This window comes from Mustelus asterias, chromosome 6 (assembly GCF_964213995.1).
Source record: "Mustelus asterias chromosome 6, sMusAst1.hap1.1, whole genome shotgun sequence".
Classification (NCBI taxonomy): domain Eukaryota; kingdom Metazoa; phylum Chordata; class Chondrichthyes; order Carcharhiniformes; family Triakidae; genus Mustelus; species Mustelus asterias.
In genome coordinates this window covers 25,865,474-25,884,491 of record NC_135806.1, presented here as the reverse complement: position 1 = coordinate 25,884,491, position 19,018 = coordinate 25,865,474, and the positions used below count along the sequence as shown (strand labels likewise).

General features: G+C 43.6%; 1 protein-coding gene across 1 annotated transcript in view; it reads right to left on the bottom strand.

The window, feature by feature from the left end:
- LOC144494788 (SH2 domain-containing adapter protein B-like) overlaps nt 1-19,018 on the bottom strand; it is a 104,553-nt gene that overhangs the window by 60,062 nt on the left and 25,473 nt on the right. Inside the window, exon 2 of the mRNA XM_078214134.1 lies at nt 8,248-8,377. Within this exon, the coding sequence (XP_078070260.1) occupies nt 8,248-8,377 (130 nt within the window). The remainder of the gene's footprint in view (nt 1-8,247; nt 8,378-19,018) is intronic.

Below are 19,018 nucleotides of genomic sequence, written 5' to 3'. Positions count from 1 at the left end.
TTACACTCAGTGGATTCACAGGACACATGCAGGAGGGACGCATTACAGCCCCTGTACAAGTCTGCCGAGGCAGCATGGCGTGTGACCATCCGGTGGTGTTAGTTGACCTTCCCCCAAACGCTGAACACATTTTTGGGCCCGATTACATGAATAAGTATCATCATCTATTTGATCCAGCTAATTGATGCATTTGGCAGATGGCTATGATTAGCAGAGTGTCATCAAACATTCCAGTTGGGACATATGCTAATAGGGTTAGCACAATAGGGGAATTCTGGATTGATCCCTTAACGATTAGCAGTGATCCAGCCATCAGGAAGGTGCTTCAAAGAAACAATGGGGTGTTTGCGCGGCATAAACATGATTGTGGCCAGATACCTGGGGAGGTGTTAATTAAAGGGCCGGATCCGAAACTACAGAGACAATACGGTTTCTCCAGACAGGCAGAGGGGGCGGTGGCCAAAGTAATTGATAGTCTATTACAGCAGGGGGTGTTGAGACGAGTGGCATCCACAAATAATGCACCGATGTGGCCTGTAAAAAAAGGCAGATGGATCATGGAGGTTAACGATCAATTATCAGGAATTAAATAAGGTTACCCCACTCACGGCCCCCACAGTAGCCACAAGCCCTGTCACCATGATGAGACAGGGAGCCCAGGCAAACTTTTTCACAGTACTGGTTTCTGGTCCATCCCTTTAAAATCGGTCCTGCCAGTACAAGTTCGCCTTGACCTTCCAGGGACAGCAATACACTTGGACTTGCCTACCACAGGGTTTACATAATTCCATCTTCCACAGACGATTAGCTACTGGACTAGGAAAGTTTTACCGACCAGAGTGCCTGGTCCAATATGGAGACAACTTATTGTTACAGACTAACACCAAAGGGGAGCATATAACATTGCTAGATGAATTGTTCGCACTGCTCCACTCATTAGGATGCAAAGTCAACCTGAAAAAGACCCAAATTTTGCAACCCAAGGTCATATACCTAGGTACAGTGATTACCCATGGGAAGAGGGAGATCGAACAAAAAAGAATAGACTCCATAATGCACCTCCCACTACCCCGAGATACGAGTGCCCTCTGATCTTTCCGAGGTCTACTAGGGTACTGTCGGAACCATATAGATGGCTTCGCCACTAAAGCAGCCCAACTGTCCGAATTGCTAAAGGAAAACGTGACCTGGAAGTGGACTGTGCAGCACATAGCTACAGTAACCGATTTAAAGCACACCCTTGCCACAGCGCCAGCTTTACTAGTTCCCGACCCAGATCTACCATACGCCTTAGAGTTTGCAGCCACCAACCACACTTCCAACAGTATTACTATAAGACAGACATGGTAGACCAGGCCCAGGAGCCTATGCCTCACGAGTATTAGACTCAGTCGAACAGGGCTTCTTCGGATGCGAACGACACCTGCTCGCAGTATTTTGGGCTGTGCAGCCCAAAATCGAGGCACTTGTGCTAAATTTTAAATGCGTTCCGCCTTCAAAATCCAAGACATTCATGGAACGGACACCTCTTCAGGTCATTTCAGACCGACTCCAGTGCTATTCAAATCCCGAGGGCTAATGGTGACTGCTGCTAGAATAAAACAGGCCACCTTGATTGTGCTGGCCAGTTAAATAAGCTCTTTTCCAACCACTCCATGACTCGTCCATTTATCGATCTGAACAAAAATTTGCTCAGCAGTGGTTCACCATTAGAATTTAAAAAACTACGACACGCAAGTGACAATCGATATATCCGGATCCTCTTGGCCACACCACTGTCGATAGTGTTCAAAAGAAAAGGGGGCAGGGTGGGGAGAATGGACAGTTTAAATACATGTATATACATCAAATATTAGAAGCGATAACAGCAGAAATTACATTGATCTCCTCAGGGCAACGACAAAGATGCAACCTAGGATCTACCTCATCAGGATAAGCACGCAGGACACCCCAAGCAAGATGAACTTTTGGTGTCCCGGTTATTTATGGTTTGCCCCACCTGACGCAGGGGAATGTGAGGAGGGTATGTTATGGGTACACCCCGAGAAGAGCATGATGTTTGGGTGTAACAACCAGCGGCTGGTATACAAAAAACCAAATGGCATTTCAACTGAATGTTATGAGTGTCAACATAGAAGGGGATTTTCAAATAATGGGTGCCCTGAAATTGAATTGGATGTATGACCAACAGCCCAGAAAAAGGATTAGAGCTCGGGCAGCAGTGCCCCAGGACACTCCGAGGGGAACTTTGCATTGTATGAAATAAGAACTGGGCTGAAGCCAACCCCAGACCCATCCCACTCGATTTGTCCTGAAGCCACCCCCGGACCACAGAATGGATTGATACTAAAACACACAAGGAAAACCTTGTATGACAACATCCACCACGAATTGGTACCTGTGGTGGTGGATATAGCTGGGACCCATCTTCCAGAGTGGTGCTCTCCCCAACTTGAGATTATACCTCCACTTGACTCGCAGACTGTTAGGACGGAAGATAGGAATAGACGAAAGACAGGAATGATCCAAGAGAGACTTAGTCAATGACATGGCCACAGCATTCGGGGCAGGGGTAGCAACCATCAACGCCCTTGATTTAGCCGACCTGGACAATAAACTTGGGATTCTGACTGAAGAGGTTAAACAGACACTAAGTTCCATCAATTAGGCAATCAGCAAGATGCTGAAGGGAAACTGACTGGGAACACAGCCAGCAGCCACATGGTCGCTGTATTAGAAGGACACGCCAAGACAATCAAATTATCAGGGGAAAATTAGAGGTTGATGGCCGACAACAGAACCGGACTTTCTGTGGTGCAAATGATCAGTAGATGATAGAACAGCTAAGGGAAAACCTAGAGCAGGTACGCAATGGACAGATTCCGTCTTGGATTAGTGATGAACAGATGGAACACCTATTTATAGGTAAAAAACACCCAAAGTTATCTGGCTGCCAGATGCGACAGTTGACCAAAGTCTGGTTCAATGACAACTGCAAAGGGACTCCAGGGAAAGCCCTGGGAATGATCTTAGGGCTCCCCATAATCACTGACGACCGGGTCGGACTGAGGGTCTTTGAAGTCGAAAATATAGGAACTATTCATGAGGATACCTGGATAGGGTACGACGGCACTTTATCATACGCAGTGGAGAAAGAAGGGAGACTCAGATACTACTCTGGACAGCTGTCAGCAAACTGATGAAATAATCGCATGCCCGTACCCAGTTTACTTGAATGAGCATGCACTGTGTGGCTTCAGAACAAACACTACCCCAAATTGCTCAGTACAAGTTCATGACCTGGACGCAGACATAACTCGGGTGGCTTATAAGGGAGCAGGGAGATACTGTCTCACCACCTCCCTGAAACAATATCAGTATGGCACGACACATTGTGACATTACTAACAATACATTCTGCATCAAACCAGACATACCAGCCAGGGTGGGCCTCATTCAACTAACAGACATTCATAAGAGGGAGAGGGTAGATTTGAACGCTACTGACGACAGATCTAGGGGAGTACCATGAGAAATATGACAAGCCCAAAACCCCTGCTGGAGGAGTTGAACCTGATTTGGGTAAAATTGGCTACAGCCCACAGAACCTTAACCAAAGTAATACAGCAGACCCACGAGGTGAAAAGGGGAATTAAAGAAATTAAAGTCACCTCCTGGTGGATTGATCTTTGGAACCGGGGCTGAAACATCCAAATCCACCCATTTGTTCGCATAATATCTGGCAGTATTACTGATTTTGTTCATCCTGGTATATTTAATCATCCTCAATCCAATTCAGCCGATGGAAAAAGATCACCCATTTGTTTGAATGTTTTGAGTTTGTAATTAGCTTATTGTAATAATGTTGTTTAGAATACGTGGTTGTTTGTATTTGTAGAGTGTTGCTGTCAGTAGCTTTTGGAATGTAAATACGTTGTAGGGATGTATCATTACTGTGCATGCCAATGCCTGAACCTTGCTTGACTGTTGAGTGACTGGGGAATTCCTGACAGATTGGTCCCGAGTTTGTGATCCATCACACTTTACATTCAGGATCAACAGGAAGGACTGTGGCTAAATGGGCCACCTAAAATGGCGGTTTATAAAGCATTCTGGAACAATCGGGCAAGAAGTAAACAGCAGGCTACAGTCTAAAAGACTGAGATAAACAGGCTGCAGCTCAGACAACTGAATACACAGGATATGGGCCATCTCCAGGACGAAGGGAACTTTCTGGTCAAACTGGGTTGTTTACCAGACATAGGGACGCCTTAACCCCTTATTTGGGAGGGAGATGTGTGTCCTACGTGCCCCCAGCACCTACAGACATGGCCGTTGGGGACACACCCAGAGATTGGTGTGGCAGCACCAGATTGGACTTTATCAATCAGGGTGATCAAGTCCTGATCGATTCATTGGCAATGGCCAAAAGGGGCGCGAAAACCAACAGGGTATAAAGGGTGCTGCACAACCAAGAATCTCTCCCCCTCTCTCTGACCCCACGAACGAGCTACAACAACGGTGATCATCGCCAACAATGACCAGCACGAGGAGAACCACCACACCCGAGAAGGAAGACCAGAGCCAGAGTGCCAGACCAGACCAAAGGACCAGACTACGTGGAGGACTACAGAGACCAGCACATAGATAAAGGCTAATATCTGCCTGGGTACTTGCCAGTCATGCAAAGTCAAGTCAAGGTCTAGTATTGGACTTGAACTTTAGTATTTCTGCAAGATAACTTATTGTTGGTTGGGTGGGTGATTATTGATTGTGTGTTTTAAATAAATATTGTTGTACTAACAAGAAGTCTACTCGCAATTCTTTGAGCATTCTATAAGGGTTAAAACAGACTATGCGGCAGGCACAACACCACCCAGGCTCTAACTCCACATATTTACCCTGACACTAAAGGGCAATTTTAGCATGGCTAATCAACTTAACCTGCACATCTTTGGACTGCGGAAGGAAACCTGAACACCCGGAGGGAGCCCACGGGGGGCATGTGCAGACTCCACCCAGACAGTGACCTGAGGCCGGAATCGAACCCTGGCACTGTGAGGCAGCAGTGAATCATAGAAACCCTACAGAGCAGAAGGAGGCCATTCAGCCCATCAAATCTGCACCGACCACAATCCCACCCAGGCCCTATCCCCATAACCCCAAGCACTTACCTTAGCTAGTCCGCTGACACTAAGGGGCAATTTAGCATGGCCAATCCACCTAACCTGCACATCTTCGGACTGTGGGCAGAAACTGGAGCACTTAGAGGAAACCCATGCAGACACGAGGAGAACATGCAAACTCCATACAGACAGTGTCCCAAGCCTGGAATCGAACCTGGGTCACTGGCGCTGTGAGGCAGCAGTGCTAACCACTGTGCCACCGTGCTGCCATAACAGATAGCATGATTGGGAAATTTGTAGGTTACGCAAAAATTGGCTGTGCAGTTGACAGTGAAGACCATAACTGTCGACTCCAGAAGGATATGAATGGTTTGGTGGAGTGGGCAGAGAAGTGGTAAATGGAATTCAATCCAGAAAAGTAACATATTTGGGAAGGGCAATTGAAGGGGGTTGAGGAAACGAGGGACCTTGGACTGTCCCTGAAGGTGTCAAGACAAAGTGGTCAAGAAAGCATACGGAATGCTTTTCTTTATCGGATGATGCATTGCATACAAGAGCAGGGATGCAATGATGGAACTATGTAAAATGGTGGATAGGTCACAGCTAGAATTTTGTACACAGTTCTGATTACCACATTACAGGAAGGACATAATTGCTCTGGAGTGAGTGCGGAGATTTACAGAAACGTTGCCAAAGATTGGATAGGTTAGTGTTGTTATCCTTAAAATAAAGGGATAACCTAATTGAGTTGCACAAAATTATGAGGGGTCTCAACAGCATAGACTGTAAAGACTGGTTTCTTCTTGAGAGATCAATTACCGGGGGCACAGATTTAAGGTGATTTTTAGAAGGATTAGAGGGGACATGAGTAAAAGTTTTTTCACCCATGGAGTGCTGGGTGTCTGGAATTCACTACCTAAGTTGGTGATTGAGGCCGAAGTGCTCAATTCAGGTTAACTGGATCTGCATCAGAGGTGCTGTAAACTATAAGGCTACGAACTAAGTGTAGGGAAATGGGATTAAACTGACCGGCTAGTTTCCTTTTTCTCTTTTTTGTACAGCGCAGGGATGAGGCGCTGAATTAGCTTTTGTTGCAGCATTATTGCTATGGTTGTGTGTGTGCTGGAACAGAAAACCTGTGGATGGTCGTACACAGGTCTTTGAAGGTGGCAGAAAAGTTTGGATAAAAGTTTTAAAATAAACATGAGATCCTTCTAAGTAGTGGCACAAGATAACGAGTTACACTAAACTGTCACAAAGCTGGAGTATTGTATTCAACTCTGGACAACAGAAGTTATTAAGAAGTCTCACAAAACCAGGTTAAAGTCCAACAGGTTTATTTCGTAGCACAAGCCACTAACTTTCGGAGCGCTGCTCCTTAGTCAGGTAAGTGGGAGTTCTGTTCACAAACAGGGCATATAAAGACACAAACCAATTTACAAAATAATGGTTGGAATGCGAGTCTTTTCAGGTAATCAAGTCTTGAAGGTACAGACATGGAGTGGAGAGATGGTTAAGCACAGGTTAAAGAGATGTGTATTGTCTCCAGCCAGGACAGTTAGTGAGATTTTGCAAGCCCAGGGGGTTACAGATAGTGTGACATGAACCCAAGATCCCAGTTGAGGCTGTCCTCATGTGTGCGGAACTTTGCTATCAGTCACTGCTCAGCGACTCTGCATTGTGTGTCGTGAAGGCCGCCTTGGAGAACGCTTACCTGAAGATCAGAGGCCGAATGCCCGTGACCGCTGAAGTGTTCCCCAACAGGAAGAGAACACACTTGCCTGGTGATTGTCGAGCGGTGTTCATTCATCCGTTGTCGTAGTGTCTACATGGTCTTCCCAATGTACCATGCCTCGGGACATCCTTTCCTACAGTGCATCAGGTAGACAATGTTGGCCGAGTTGCAAGTGTATGTACCATGTACCTGGTGGATGATGTTCTCACGTGAGATGATGATATCCGTGTCAATGATCTAGCACGTGTTGCAGAGGTTGCTGTGGCAGGGTTGTGTGGTGTCGTGGTCACTGTTCTCCTGAAGGCTGGGTAGTTTGCTGCGGACAATGGCCTGTTTGAGGTTGTGTGGTTGTTTGAAGGCAAGAAGTGGGGGTGAGGGGGATGGCGAGATGTTAGTCTTCGATGACATGTTGAAGGCTCCGGAGAAGATGTCGTAGCTTCTCCGCTCCAAGGAAGTACTGGACGACGAAGTCCGGTGTTTTTCTTCTGAGGAGATTGGTGCAGTTTTTCACTGTGGCGCATCGGAATGGTCATTCGGCCTCTGATCTTCGGAAAAGCGTTCTCCAAGGCGGCCTTCACGACACACAACAACGCAGAGTCGCTGAGCAGAGACTGATAGCCAAGTTCCGCACACAAGGATGGCCTCAACAGAGATCTTGGGTTCATGTCACACTATCTGTAACCCCCTGGGCTTGCAAAATCTCACTAACTGTCCTGTCTGAAGACAATACACATCTCTTTAACCTGTGCTTAACCCTCTCTCCACTCACATTGTCTGTACCTTTAAGACTTGATTACCTGTAAAGACTCACATTCCAACCATTATTTTGTAAATTGAGTTTGTGTCTTTATATGTCCCGTTTGTGAACAGAACTCCCACTTGCCTGATGAAGGAGCAGCGCTCAAAGCTAGCGGCTTGCGCTACCAAATAAACCTGTTGGACTTTAACCTGGTGTTGTGAGACTTCTTACTGTGCTTACCCCAGTCCAATGCTGGGCATCTCCACATCAACAGACGTTAGTACAGGTGCAAAAGAAAGATTAATCAGAATAGTAAAATGAAGAGATTTAAAATTCAAACGGGTTTTGATGAAAACAAAAACTGTTTTCAGTGCTATTAGCCAGAAGGCACAAACATATTTAAGATAACTAACAAAAGAGGTGAGAAGATCTTTTCTCTTTGTTTTTCACAGTGATCTAATCTGGTCTGGAACACAATGCTTGAAATAGTGGTGGAAGCAGATTCAATAATAACATTCAAAAGAGAGAATAGATGAACAATTGAAGGAACAAAATTAATTGGATAGCTCTATCAAAGAGCTATCAGGAGATTGCAGAAAACAAAAAGTAGTTAAAATACATTTACACTGTTGTGCACACAGACCTTACCTGCCATCATCTTCTGTGCCTCATAAGGTTCCATGTAACCATTATTTCCCACTTCTGGCTTTTTGATAACTTTATTCTTTGATTCATTTTTGGCATCAAATGGGTCAGAGTAGTCATCCCTAATGGCAACCTGAAACAGTCAAAAAGTGATTTTAATCATAAGTGCAAGTGATATGGCAGCACTGACATATAGTGCATTCAATAAAGTAAAATTTCTCGCAATGCTCCATAAGAATGCAAACAGACAGAAGGTAGGGGGAGACAGTAGCTTTGTGATATTATCACTGGACTAGTCATCCAGAGACCCAGAGTAATGATCTTTGGAGCAGGGTTCAAATCCCACAATTCGAATTTAATAAATATCTGGAATTAAGTTGAATGATGACCATAAAAATTTTGTTGACTAATGTAAAAATCCATCTAGTTCACTATTTTTTTAAAATTAGTGTCACAAGTTGGCTTACATTAACACTGCAATGAAGTTACTGTGAAAATCCCCCAGTCACAACACTCCGGTGTCAGTTTGGGTACACTGAGGGAGAATTTTGCATCACCAATGCACTTAACCAGCACATCTTTTGGCCTTTGGGAAGAAACTGGAGCACCCAGAGGTAATCCACGCAGACACAGGGAGAATGTGCAAACTCCACACAGACAGTCACCCAAGCTGGGAATCGAACACAGGTCCCTGGCGCAGTGAGGCAGCAGTGCTAACCACTGTGCTGCCCATTTAGGGGAGGAAATCTGCTGTTGCTACAATCCCAGTTGATGTTACTACTGGACGGGAAGATCCCAGTATGGAAACTTGGCTCAAAAGACCATTACTTTTACATTTTAAAACGCAGAGTAAGAGCCCCAGGATTGCCGATTAGCTTTTAATAATAGAAAAAAACAAAAACATGATAATTTTGATTATAATAAATGCTCCTTCGTAGAATCATAAAGGTTACAGCACAGGAGGCCGCCATTTGGCCCATTTTGTACATGCCAGCCTGGGGACACCCAGGTGCCCTTTCTAATCTCACCTTCCTGTACTCGGCCCATAGCCCCGTAGCTTACAGCACTTAAGGTGCAGATTCAGGTACTTTTTAAAAGGAGTTTAGGGTCTCTGTCTCCACCACCAACTGGGGCAGCGAATTCCAGACACCCACCACCGTGTGCAAAAAAGCTATTCCTCATGTTTCCTCGACAAGTACTGCCACTTATCTTGAATCCATGTCCTGAGGTTCGAGAATTCTCCTCCAAGGGAAACAAATTTATCCTGCCAACTTTATCTCTTCCCCCATTATTGTGTCCACCTCTATCATGTCACCCCCTCAGTCTTTGTTCCAAGGAAAATAATCCGAACCAACCCCAACCGACCCAGTCTCTCCTCTTAGCTACATTTTTCTAACCCTGGCAACATTGTTGTAAATATGTCTTCTTTATAACCTTGTCTACTTGAAATGCTGTCTTTAGGGACCTGTGTACACCAAGATCTCTCACTTCATTTACCCTACTTGGTATATTTCCATTTATTGTGTATTCCCTATAACCTCCCTAAATGCAGTACCTCACACTTCTCTATGTTAAAATATATCTGCCACTTTACCATCCACTCCACCAACCCATCTATATTGTTTTGTAGATTATAGCTATCTTCTACAGTATCCAGTACTCGGCCAACCTTTGTGTCATCTGCAAATTTTCCAACCGTGCACCCCATGTTCACGTCCAAATAGTTGATACATACAACAGCAAGGGTCCCAACACTGAAGCCTGCGGCACACCACTTGAAACAATTTTCTATTCACAAGGACATCCATCAAGCATTACCCTTTGTTTCCTTTTGCTGAGCCAACATTTCATCTAGTTTACCACATTACCCTATATCCCTGGACTTTTTCTTTTTTGACCAATCTGCCATGCGGGATCCTGTTAAACGTCTTGCTAAAATCCATGTACACAACATCCACTGCACCACCTTCATCAACCCTTCTCGTCACTTCCTCAAATAATTCAATCAAGTTGGAGAGGCAAGGCCTTCCTTTAACAAATCCATGCTGACCATCCCTTGACAAACTCACGCCTTTATGTGACAGTTAATCCTCTCAGGATTGATTCTACTAATTTACTCATCACCTTCACAGATCTACATATATTGCAAGATTAACATAAATTAAACTATATATTGTATGCTACAAGGTTCTCAGTAAATACACACTTCCTGTAACCCATCAGACTCACTGCAGTCTTACAACACACCACTCAAATCAAATGGTAGATGTCCCCTAATCAGATGAAAATTTCTCCTCAAATTTCCCCAAACTGATTCTCACTCAAATGTTTTCAAACTCCACTCAAAATGGAATGCTTTCTATTTCTTTCCAACAATGATTTCTCTTAGCTGTTTTACAAAGGATCCACCTCCGGGATTTCCAACTCTTTCAAACAAGGCATTCGGTCAGCTGTTTTAATAAAAATCCCACTCTCCTGACAATATTCCTTAGTCTTGAATTGTCATGTACATCTAAAACTTCCAAACAAACCATTAGGTACTTATAGAAACCAGAAGCAGGAGTAGCTCATTCGGCCCTACGTGCCTGCTCCACTGCCATTCAATTGATCATGAATGATCAAATTCGATATCCTGATCCTGCCTCCCCCCCCCCCCCAACCATAATCCCTTCATCCAAGAGTTACATCTAATTTCTTCTTGAAATCACACAAATATTTTGGCCTCAGCTACTTTCTGTAGTAGTGAATTCCACAGATTCACCAGTGTCTGGCTGAAGAAATTTTCTCACCTCTGTCCTAAAAGGTTTACTCCTTATCCTCAAACTATGACCTTTACTTTGGACTCTTCCACCATGGAGTGGAAGCTTTCTGAATTTATCATGTCTAACCCTGTTAGAATTTTATAGGTTTTTATCAGAAACTCTCACTCTTCTAAACTCCAATGAATATAATTCTAACTGACTTGGTCACTCTTCATATGACAGACCTGCCATCCCAGGTATCAGCCTGGTAAACCTTCTCTGCACTGCCTCTATAGCAAGGACATCCTTCCTCAGATAAGGACACCAAAATGGCACACAATACTGCAGGTGTGGCCTCACCAAAGCCCTGTAAAACATCCTTACTCCTGTACTCAAATCCTCTAGCTATGAAGGCCAACAAACCATCTGTTTTCTTTACTGCCTGCTGTACCAGGGCGGTTACTTTCAGTGACTGATGCACGAGGACACCAAGTTCTCACTGAGTATCCACCTCTCTCAATGTACACCCAAACAATAATCTGCTTTCCCATTTTTGCTACTGAAGTGGATAACGTCACATTTATCCACATTATACTGCATCTGCCATGCATGTGCCCACTCAGCCGTTCAAATCATGCTGAAGCATCTCTGCATCCACTTCACAACTCACCCAACTTTGTATCACCTGCAAATTGAGATAATCCATTCGGTTCCTGGTTCCAAATCATGAATATATGTGAACAGTTGGGGTCCGAGCACAGATCCCTGTGGTACCCCACCAATCACTGCCTGCCAATTGTAAAAAGACCCATTAAGTCAACTCTTTGTTTCCTATCTGCTAACCAACTTTCTATTCATCAAGACACTACATGCAATCCCATGCACTTTAACTTTACATAGTAGTCTGCTATGAGAAAGCCATCTGAAAGTCTAAATCATATCTACTATTCTCCTTGGTCAACACTACCAGTTATATCCTCAAAGAATTCCAATAGATTCATCAAACATGATTTCCTCTTTGTAAATCCACATTGACATTGTCTGATTATACCACTGCTTTCCAAACTCAGTCCCCAACAGAATACTGTTGGTTCAAAGACTGGAGATAAGGATACTAAACATCACGATTACTTCAGATATATAACTATTCTCTAGCCAACCTCATCAGCTTTGCTCTTTACAGGTCTGATTTTAACTTCAATCAACAGAACCCTGTTCCAATTGTTCCTCTTTACTTCAATCTACCTGGAAACTTCTCTTCATTCTCCATTTTCTAGAACTAGCTGTCTTTTAATTTCGGGGACTAGCGTTCTTGCCCATAACTCCATTTTGTGGAGTTATGGCCTGCTTCTAGCAGGCCTTTAAAAGCTGTTAACTTTCTAGCTTCCCAGGTCCACCTGCTTTTTTGGTTAAACATAATAATCACAACGATTTTCCCTGAAAGTTGACCTGGTTGCTAAACAACAGCTTATTCTTTTCCCCAAGGTCTCGTTAACTTTACCCGTCATAAACTCTCTTAGCAAAATACAGACAGTTTGAATTGAAACCAAAAGCCCCATACCCACAAACACCTTTGTTTAACATGAATCTAATTAGAGTTTTACTCTTCCTTACACAAAAACACGAAATTAAACTCACTAAGATCTATAACTTGTTTCTAATATTTAACAATACAAGCATACAACTAACACTGCTTCCCAACACTGTCCTTACCTGGTCTGGCTTACATGTGACTCCAGACACAATGAACTTGACTCTTAATCGCCCCTGAAATGGTCAAGCTAGTCACCAAAATTGCTTCAAAAGTCAATAAGGAATTAAACTGGACAGACCACCCAACATCGACCTCAGCACTAGAAGTCAGCCTTTTCAACCCTGCCAAGTCCTCTTTACTAACATCTGGGGATGGTGTCAAAATTCGGAGCGCTGCCTCACAGACTACTCAAGCAACAGCCTGACATTGTCATACTCATGGAATCATACCTTACAGATGATGCTCCAGACTCCCCCATCATCATCCCTGGGTATGTCCAGGCAAGACAGATCCAGCAGATGCGGTATATAGTCAGGTGTTGCCCTGAGAGTCTTCAATATTGAATCTGGATTGCATGAAGTCTCATAGCATAAGGTCAAACATGGGCAAGGAAACTTCTTGCTGATCATTATGTACCATCTCCCTCAGCTGATGAATCAATACACCTCCATGTGAATAATACTTGGAGGAAGCACTGAAGAATGGCAAGGGCGTAGAATGTACTCTGGGTGGGAGACCTCAAATGTCCATCACCAAGAGTGGCTCAGTAACACACTACAGACCAAGATCCTAAAAGACACAGCTGTTTGACTGATGGTGAAGGAACTTGCCTGCCACAAATTCATCTGTCCACGACAGTATTTGTAGGAATGACCACCTCCGTCCTTGTGGAGACAAAGTCCAGTCTTCAAATAGCAGAGAAGATGGAGCAGTCCAACTGATTGTATGTAACATTGTCTTGTCTTACAATGGCCAAGTCTGCTGCTGCAGAGGTGCAGGTTCATAAGCAAGATGAAGAAACTGTAGTTTACCAAGGGTATGCACACAAATATTTGACAAAATAATATGCTGTCAAATTTCCCTTTTTAAATAATCCTATTGTCACAGTTGTGTAAAAAGCATTTTTTCAAAGTGGCCCACGAGTTGAGAATGTGTTCATTCCCCATTCAATTTAAAAATAGCAGACAAACTTTATTGCTAAACAAGTTTAATTTATTATGAAACTGATGCTGAAAGTGACGGAAGTAAAAGTGATGAGTTATTAACTAAAATGCAAATATAAAGATTAAAATATACTTAAAGATTAGATTTCAGATCAGTCTGGGGGAGATACTGTTGTGGTCCCATTGCTCGAGTCCCTCATTCTGAAGTAAAGAGGTTGAAACTTGAGGTTCAGTTTAGCAATTGTGATGGCTTCTGCAGTTGAGTAGTTGGTGTTTGACTTTTTCAGATGGACTTTGTTGCATATGCCTCTAAGGGATTGCAGCATGACTTCACTGTAAAGGTAGTGTATCCAGTTTTATTTTCACCTCAGCACCCAGACAGGTCTTCAGCCCTAATGTCTTTATAAGTTTTATATCTATGTATATCTATTCAAATGTGCCCAGATTTAACAAAAGTCAACAAAATGTTCACCCAATCCCTGATGAGTGAATGGTAATTTCACCGTTATCCAACTGGAAGTATTTGATTCATATCAAACACATTTGTTATTAACTGTTAAAGTCAGAGAACCAGGATCATTCCTAATTGAAGGACATAGCTGATTGTGGTTTTAGAATCCATACAGTCAAATGCTTTGCTAAAATCAGTTAGCATTAATGTTGTTTTCTGATTGCCAGTGTTACGATACAACTGACTGAGGAGATCCACGAGACAATGAACTGTGGATAATCCTTTTCTATTAATAATCTGCTGATAGTCTAAGTGTTATCCTTTCGCTCATCATCCACTTTGCAATCAATCATTGAGGCGGCAGAGGAAGTAGAGGTAGTTATGATAATTTGTGCATCTTAGCATTTTAATACATGGATTGTGTTCCTTCTCAATCTTATTGTACTAGTAAATTTTTTGTTGTCTATTGACTCTTTATTCTCTGTGTGCGATTCGTCAACCCAGTGTGTGGTTACAAACAAACAGGAAGTAAGGGTAAGCTGGAAGCTTGTGCGGCAAGCATTTTAACAATATTGGAAAGAGGTGAGCATTGCTGCCTCACAGCACCGGGGACGTGGGTTCGATTCCTGGCTTGGGTCACTGTCTGTGCAGAGTTTGCATGGGTTTCTTCTGGGTACTCCAGTTTCTTCCCATAGTCCAAAAGAATGTGCTGGTTAGGTGCATTGGCTATGCTAAATTGCCCCTCAGTGTACCTGAACAGGTGCCGGAGCGTGGCGACCAGGGGATTTTCACAGTAATTTCAATGCAGTGTTAATGCAAGCCTACTTGTGACAATAATAATAAACTTTTAAAATAAAAATTACAAGAATTATAAATAAAACTGTTTGCACTATCTCTGCATTCCTCCAAAGCTTAAAACACAGCAAGTAGTAAAATATTAGTACAGCAGGATGGGAGAGTCATGGCCAGGAAGTCAAATTATCTGAATGGCTATAGATGGTGAAAGGGGAACGTGCAATGAGGTCTGGGTGTACTTGTACATCAGTTGCTAAAAGCAAGCATGCAGATGCAACGAGCAGCAAAGACGACAAATGATATGTTGGCCTTCATAGTCATGATGTGGAGATGCCGGCGTTGGACTGGGGTAAGCACAGTAAGGAGTGTATTTAACCTGTGTTGAATGCTCCCTCCACCCACATTGTCTGTACCTTTAAGACCTGGCTGGCTTTAGAGATTCGCATTCTAATTAGTATTCTGAAACTTGATTTCTGTGTCTGTGCACTGTTTGAGAGCAGATATCCACTCCATCTGACGAAGGAGCAGTGCTCCGAAAGCTTATGGTATTTGCTACCAAATAAACTTGTTGGACTTTAACCTGGTGTTGTGAGACTTCTTACTGGCCTTCATAGTGACAGGATTAGAGTACAGAACACAGATGTCTTGCTGCAATTATACAAGGTCTTGGTGAGACCACAATGAATCATAACTCTGTAGCATGGGGTCCCAAACAATGGAATGGCCCCATACTGAGAGGTAGCAATGGGAGACCCATCAGAGTCTGGGAGCTCTGAATTTTCAGATAGAGGCTCGGCAACGCAGAGCAACATTGGGCTCCGATTGGTGGAGTCCCCTTAGAGCGGGGAAAAAAACTGCCCCAGACAGAGGTGGTGGTGGCTTGACAGCCATTTGCACAGATCTCCTGATTGGCCTGGTCTGAAGTTTCTGAACTTTCTGCAGCGGGGTTTCCGACATTTGAGCCTGACAGATTGAGGCAACAGTGAAGCAGCAAGCCTGCGAGGTCAGCAGGGACTGAGGTGGTGGTGCTGGCCAACGGCCATCGAAGGGAGCAATCTCAACCTCCAGGCCAGGGCTGAGGGCGGCAAGTGGGTGGGCAACCAACCGAAGAACAAACAGATTCCAGGCCAGGGCAGGGTAGATAAAGCCAGGTTTTTGGGGAGCAGTGGAGAGCTCGATCAGAGCGAATTGACATGGGTGAGAGCAGAGGCCAGGGCAGGCCAGGTAAAGCCAGCAGCAGCAGCCTTGCAGCCATCCAGGAGCATATGTGATCATCAAGGCTTAAACCTGGCCACCCAAGAGGTGTGAGGGCCAGGCACGCACCAGCGAGGTTTTTGGGAAGCAGCAGGGTGACATGACCAGAGGCCAGGGCTGAAAGTGGGGAGGGTTGGGCAACTGGACTGGTGAGGGTGAGAGCAGAGGTCAGATGGCCAGAAGTAGCAGCCAGTGAGACACCAGCACACCTGGCAGCTTAGGTCATCGAGGGAGCAGCTGCAGGGATGACTTGACCCCCAGTCCAGGGTTGAGGGTTGGGCAGGCGAGGACATACCATAGCCAGGAGTGAGGCGAGGTCAGCATGGCCAGCAGCAGCAACTTGACCCCTAGGGTTGAGGAAGATAAAGAAGCTTGCTCTTTCTGAACATGTATATTTATTGAAATCAAGACAGATCAGTCAATATGAAGCGACACTATGAATCTGGCAGTAAAATTGCAGAAAGTTGAAGGTAAGGCAAGAGGATGAAGCTTTGCAAAGAGACAGTTAAAAGATTTCCAAGTATTAAGGAGTGCTCAAACTGCACATTAATTCTGTTCACAGACTCTCAATTCAGTCGACTGACAGACACAACATTGCAATCTCTAATCAAATCACTTCTTTATTAAACAAAATATAAACTCCCAATGCTCATCACTACTACAGCCTGATTAAAACACACAAATACTTTCTTTTGTTATCATTACAAATTCCTCAGCATAGATTGAAACAAACAATACTTATCTAATGACTTCTCATGAAGTTGTGGAGACGTCACCACCTAATCATACATGCCTCTGTTTTTGAATAGTGGTGTCACATTGGCAGTTTTCCAGTCCTCCAGTACTTCTCCAGAATCAAGGATTTTTGGAAAATTACAACCAATGCATCCAATATCTGTGTAGCTACTTATTTTAGAATCCTAAAATGCAAGCCATCATGGCCAGGGGATTTATTTGCCTTTAGTTCCATTGATTTGTCTAATACTTCTCTAGTGACAGCGATGGTACATAAATCCTTCCCCGTATTCTTTATTAATGGGATGTTTGAAGTATCTTCCATTGTAAAGACTGATGCAAAATATCTGTTTAACTCTCTGCCATTGCCTTGTTCCCCATAACTATCTCCTCAGATTCATTTTCCAAGGGACCTATGTTCACTTCGACCTCTTTTTTGTGTATTTAAAGCTCAGTTTTTGTACTCCTTGCTAGTTTGCCCTCAGTTTATTTTCTCTCCCTTAGTCCTCTTTTGCTGCACTCTATAAAACCAAGCTGCCATCTCATGCCTCTATTTATTGGATTATCAAACTTTTGACTTAAATATCTGAAGACTCACCAATCTGTTGCTTCTCTTGTGGCATGGTGGTCAGCACTGCTGCCTCGCAGCACAGGGACCCGGGTTCAATTCTGGCCTCAGGCATTTTTAAGCTTACTTATTAGTGTCACAAGTAGGCGTACATTAACACTGCAATGAAGTTGCTGTGAAATGATTGTGTGGAGTTTGTACGTTCTCCCAGTGTCTGTGTGGGTTTCTTCCGGGTGCTCCGGCTTCCTCCCACAGTCCAAACATGTATGGGTTAGGTTAATTGGCCATGCTAAGTTTACTCAGTGTTAGGGAGATTAGCAGAGTAAATATGTGCGGATATGGGGAAAGAGCCTGGGTGCAGGTGCAGGCTCGATGGGCTGAATGGTCTCCTTCCACTGCAGGCATTCTATGATTCTATAACATGACTTTATTTTACAGGGCGGTTAACTGAAAATTTTTTCTTTAAACTTCACTCCTATTATCCAAGAACATTTAGATTTCAATTTTCTGAAAAATAATGAACTTGTCAGTGTCCTCTTGCCATTTAGTTTGAACGACATCCCCTTGATTTGGTTAGTTAATTGAACACTGTATATTATCAAATTGTTATTTGCTGCTTACCAATTAATTGGTCACATATTGCGTTAAAGTTGATCAACATAGATAAAATTGTTAAAATAAAATTTCAAGGACTCCCACAAATGACCTTGTCCTGTGACATCATTTTACAACATGTCTCCAATTCTTGATGTGCTCAACCCTCCTGCTGTTCATTGCTGCTGTGCCACAACTGGTGTATGTAAAGGTTCCTCTCTCCTCCTGTGCCTTACTGCTGCCAGGACTTTTGATGGTCAAATTATGAGCAAGATTACATTTTTCTTTTAAAATCATTGCAATATAGAAAATTTAACCCATTTGGATTAGAATTTTGAAAGAATTGGTAGCTTAGTTAATGAAAAACCTCTCACTTGTGCCTTGTCAGGAGACAGGAAGAAAGGTCAGTTAGGCTATTGGTCTGGATGTGTGATAGCAGCCTGGTACCATTCATCCAGACCAAAATTGAATGGTAAAAGTCATCATAGTCTAAACCAAAGTCTTCTTCGATCCACTGCCAGAGCATGCTGGTGGATAAATTCCATCATAAATAAATGAACGTTCTTAATTTTCAAAGGATAACAGGCGATAGACACCTCAGTGCTCGTACATCACACACCCTTGTCAGGATAAAAGACAACATAAAATCAGGAGTACAACCACAAGGGGTAAAGTTCCAGGATGAATGATAAACTGCAGGTTAACATAGCAAACCATGCAGCTTATAAAGGCCAAAACCATGAGAGGGTTGTCGGACAACATTCAGAATCCAACCAGGAATTCCAATGAACTCGAAACACTCAGGCCCCAACTCCCCGATATAACCAGGATGTCCAAAATACCATGCAGTAGGATATCCAAGGACTGAAGGTGAACCCTCACAAAGCAAACTGCCTTCTTGACTGACAGGATTCTTTTCTTCATTTTAACCATTTTCTC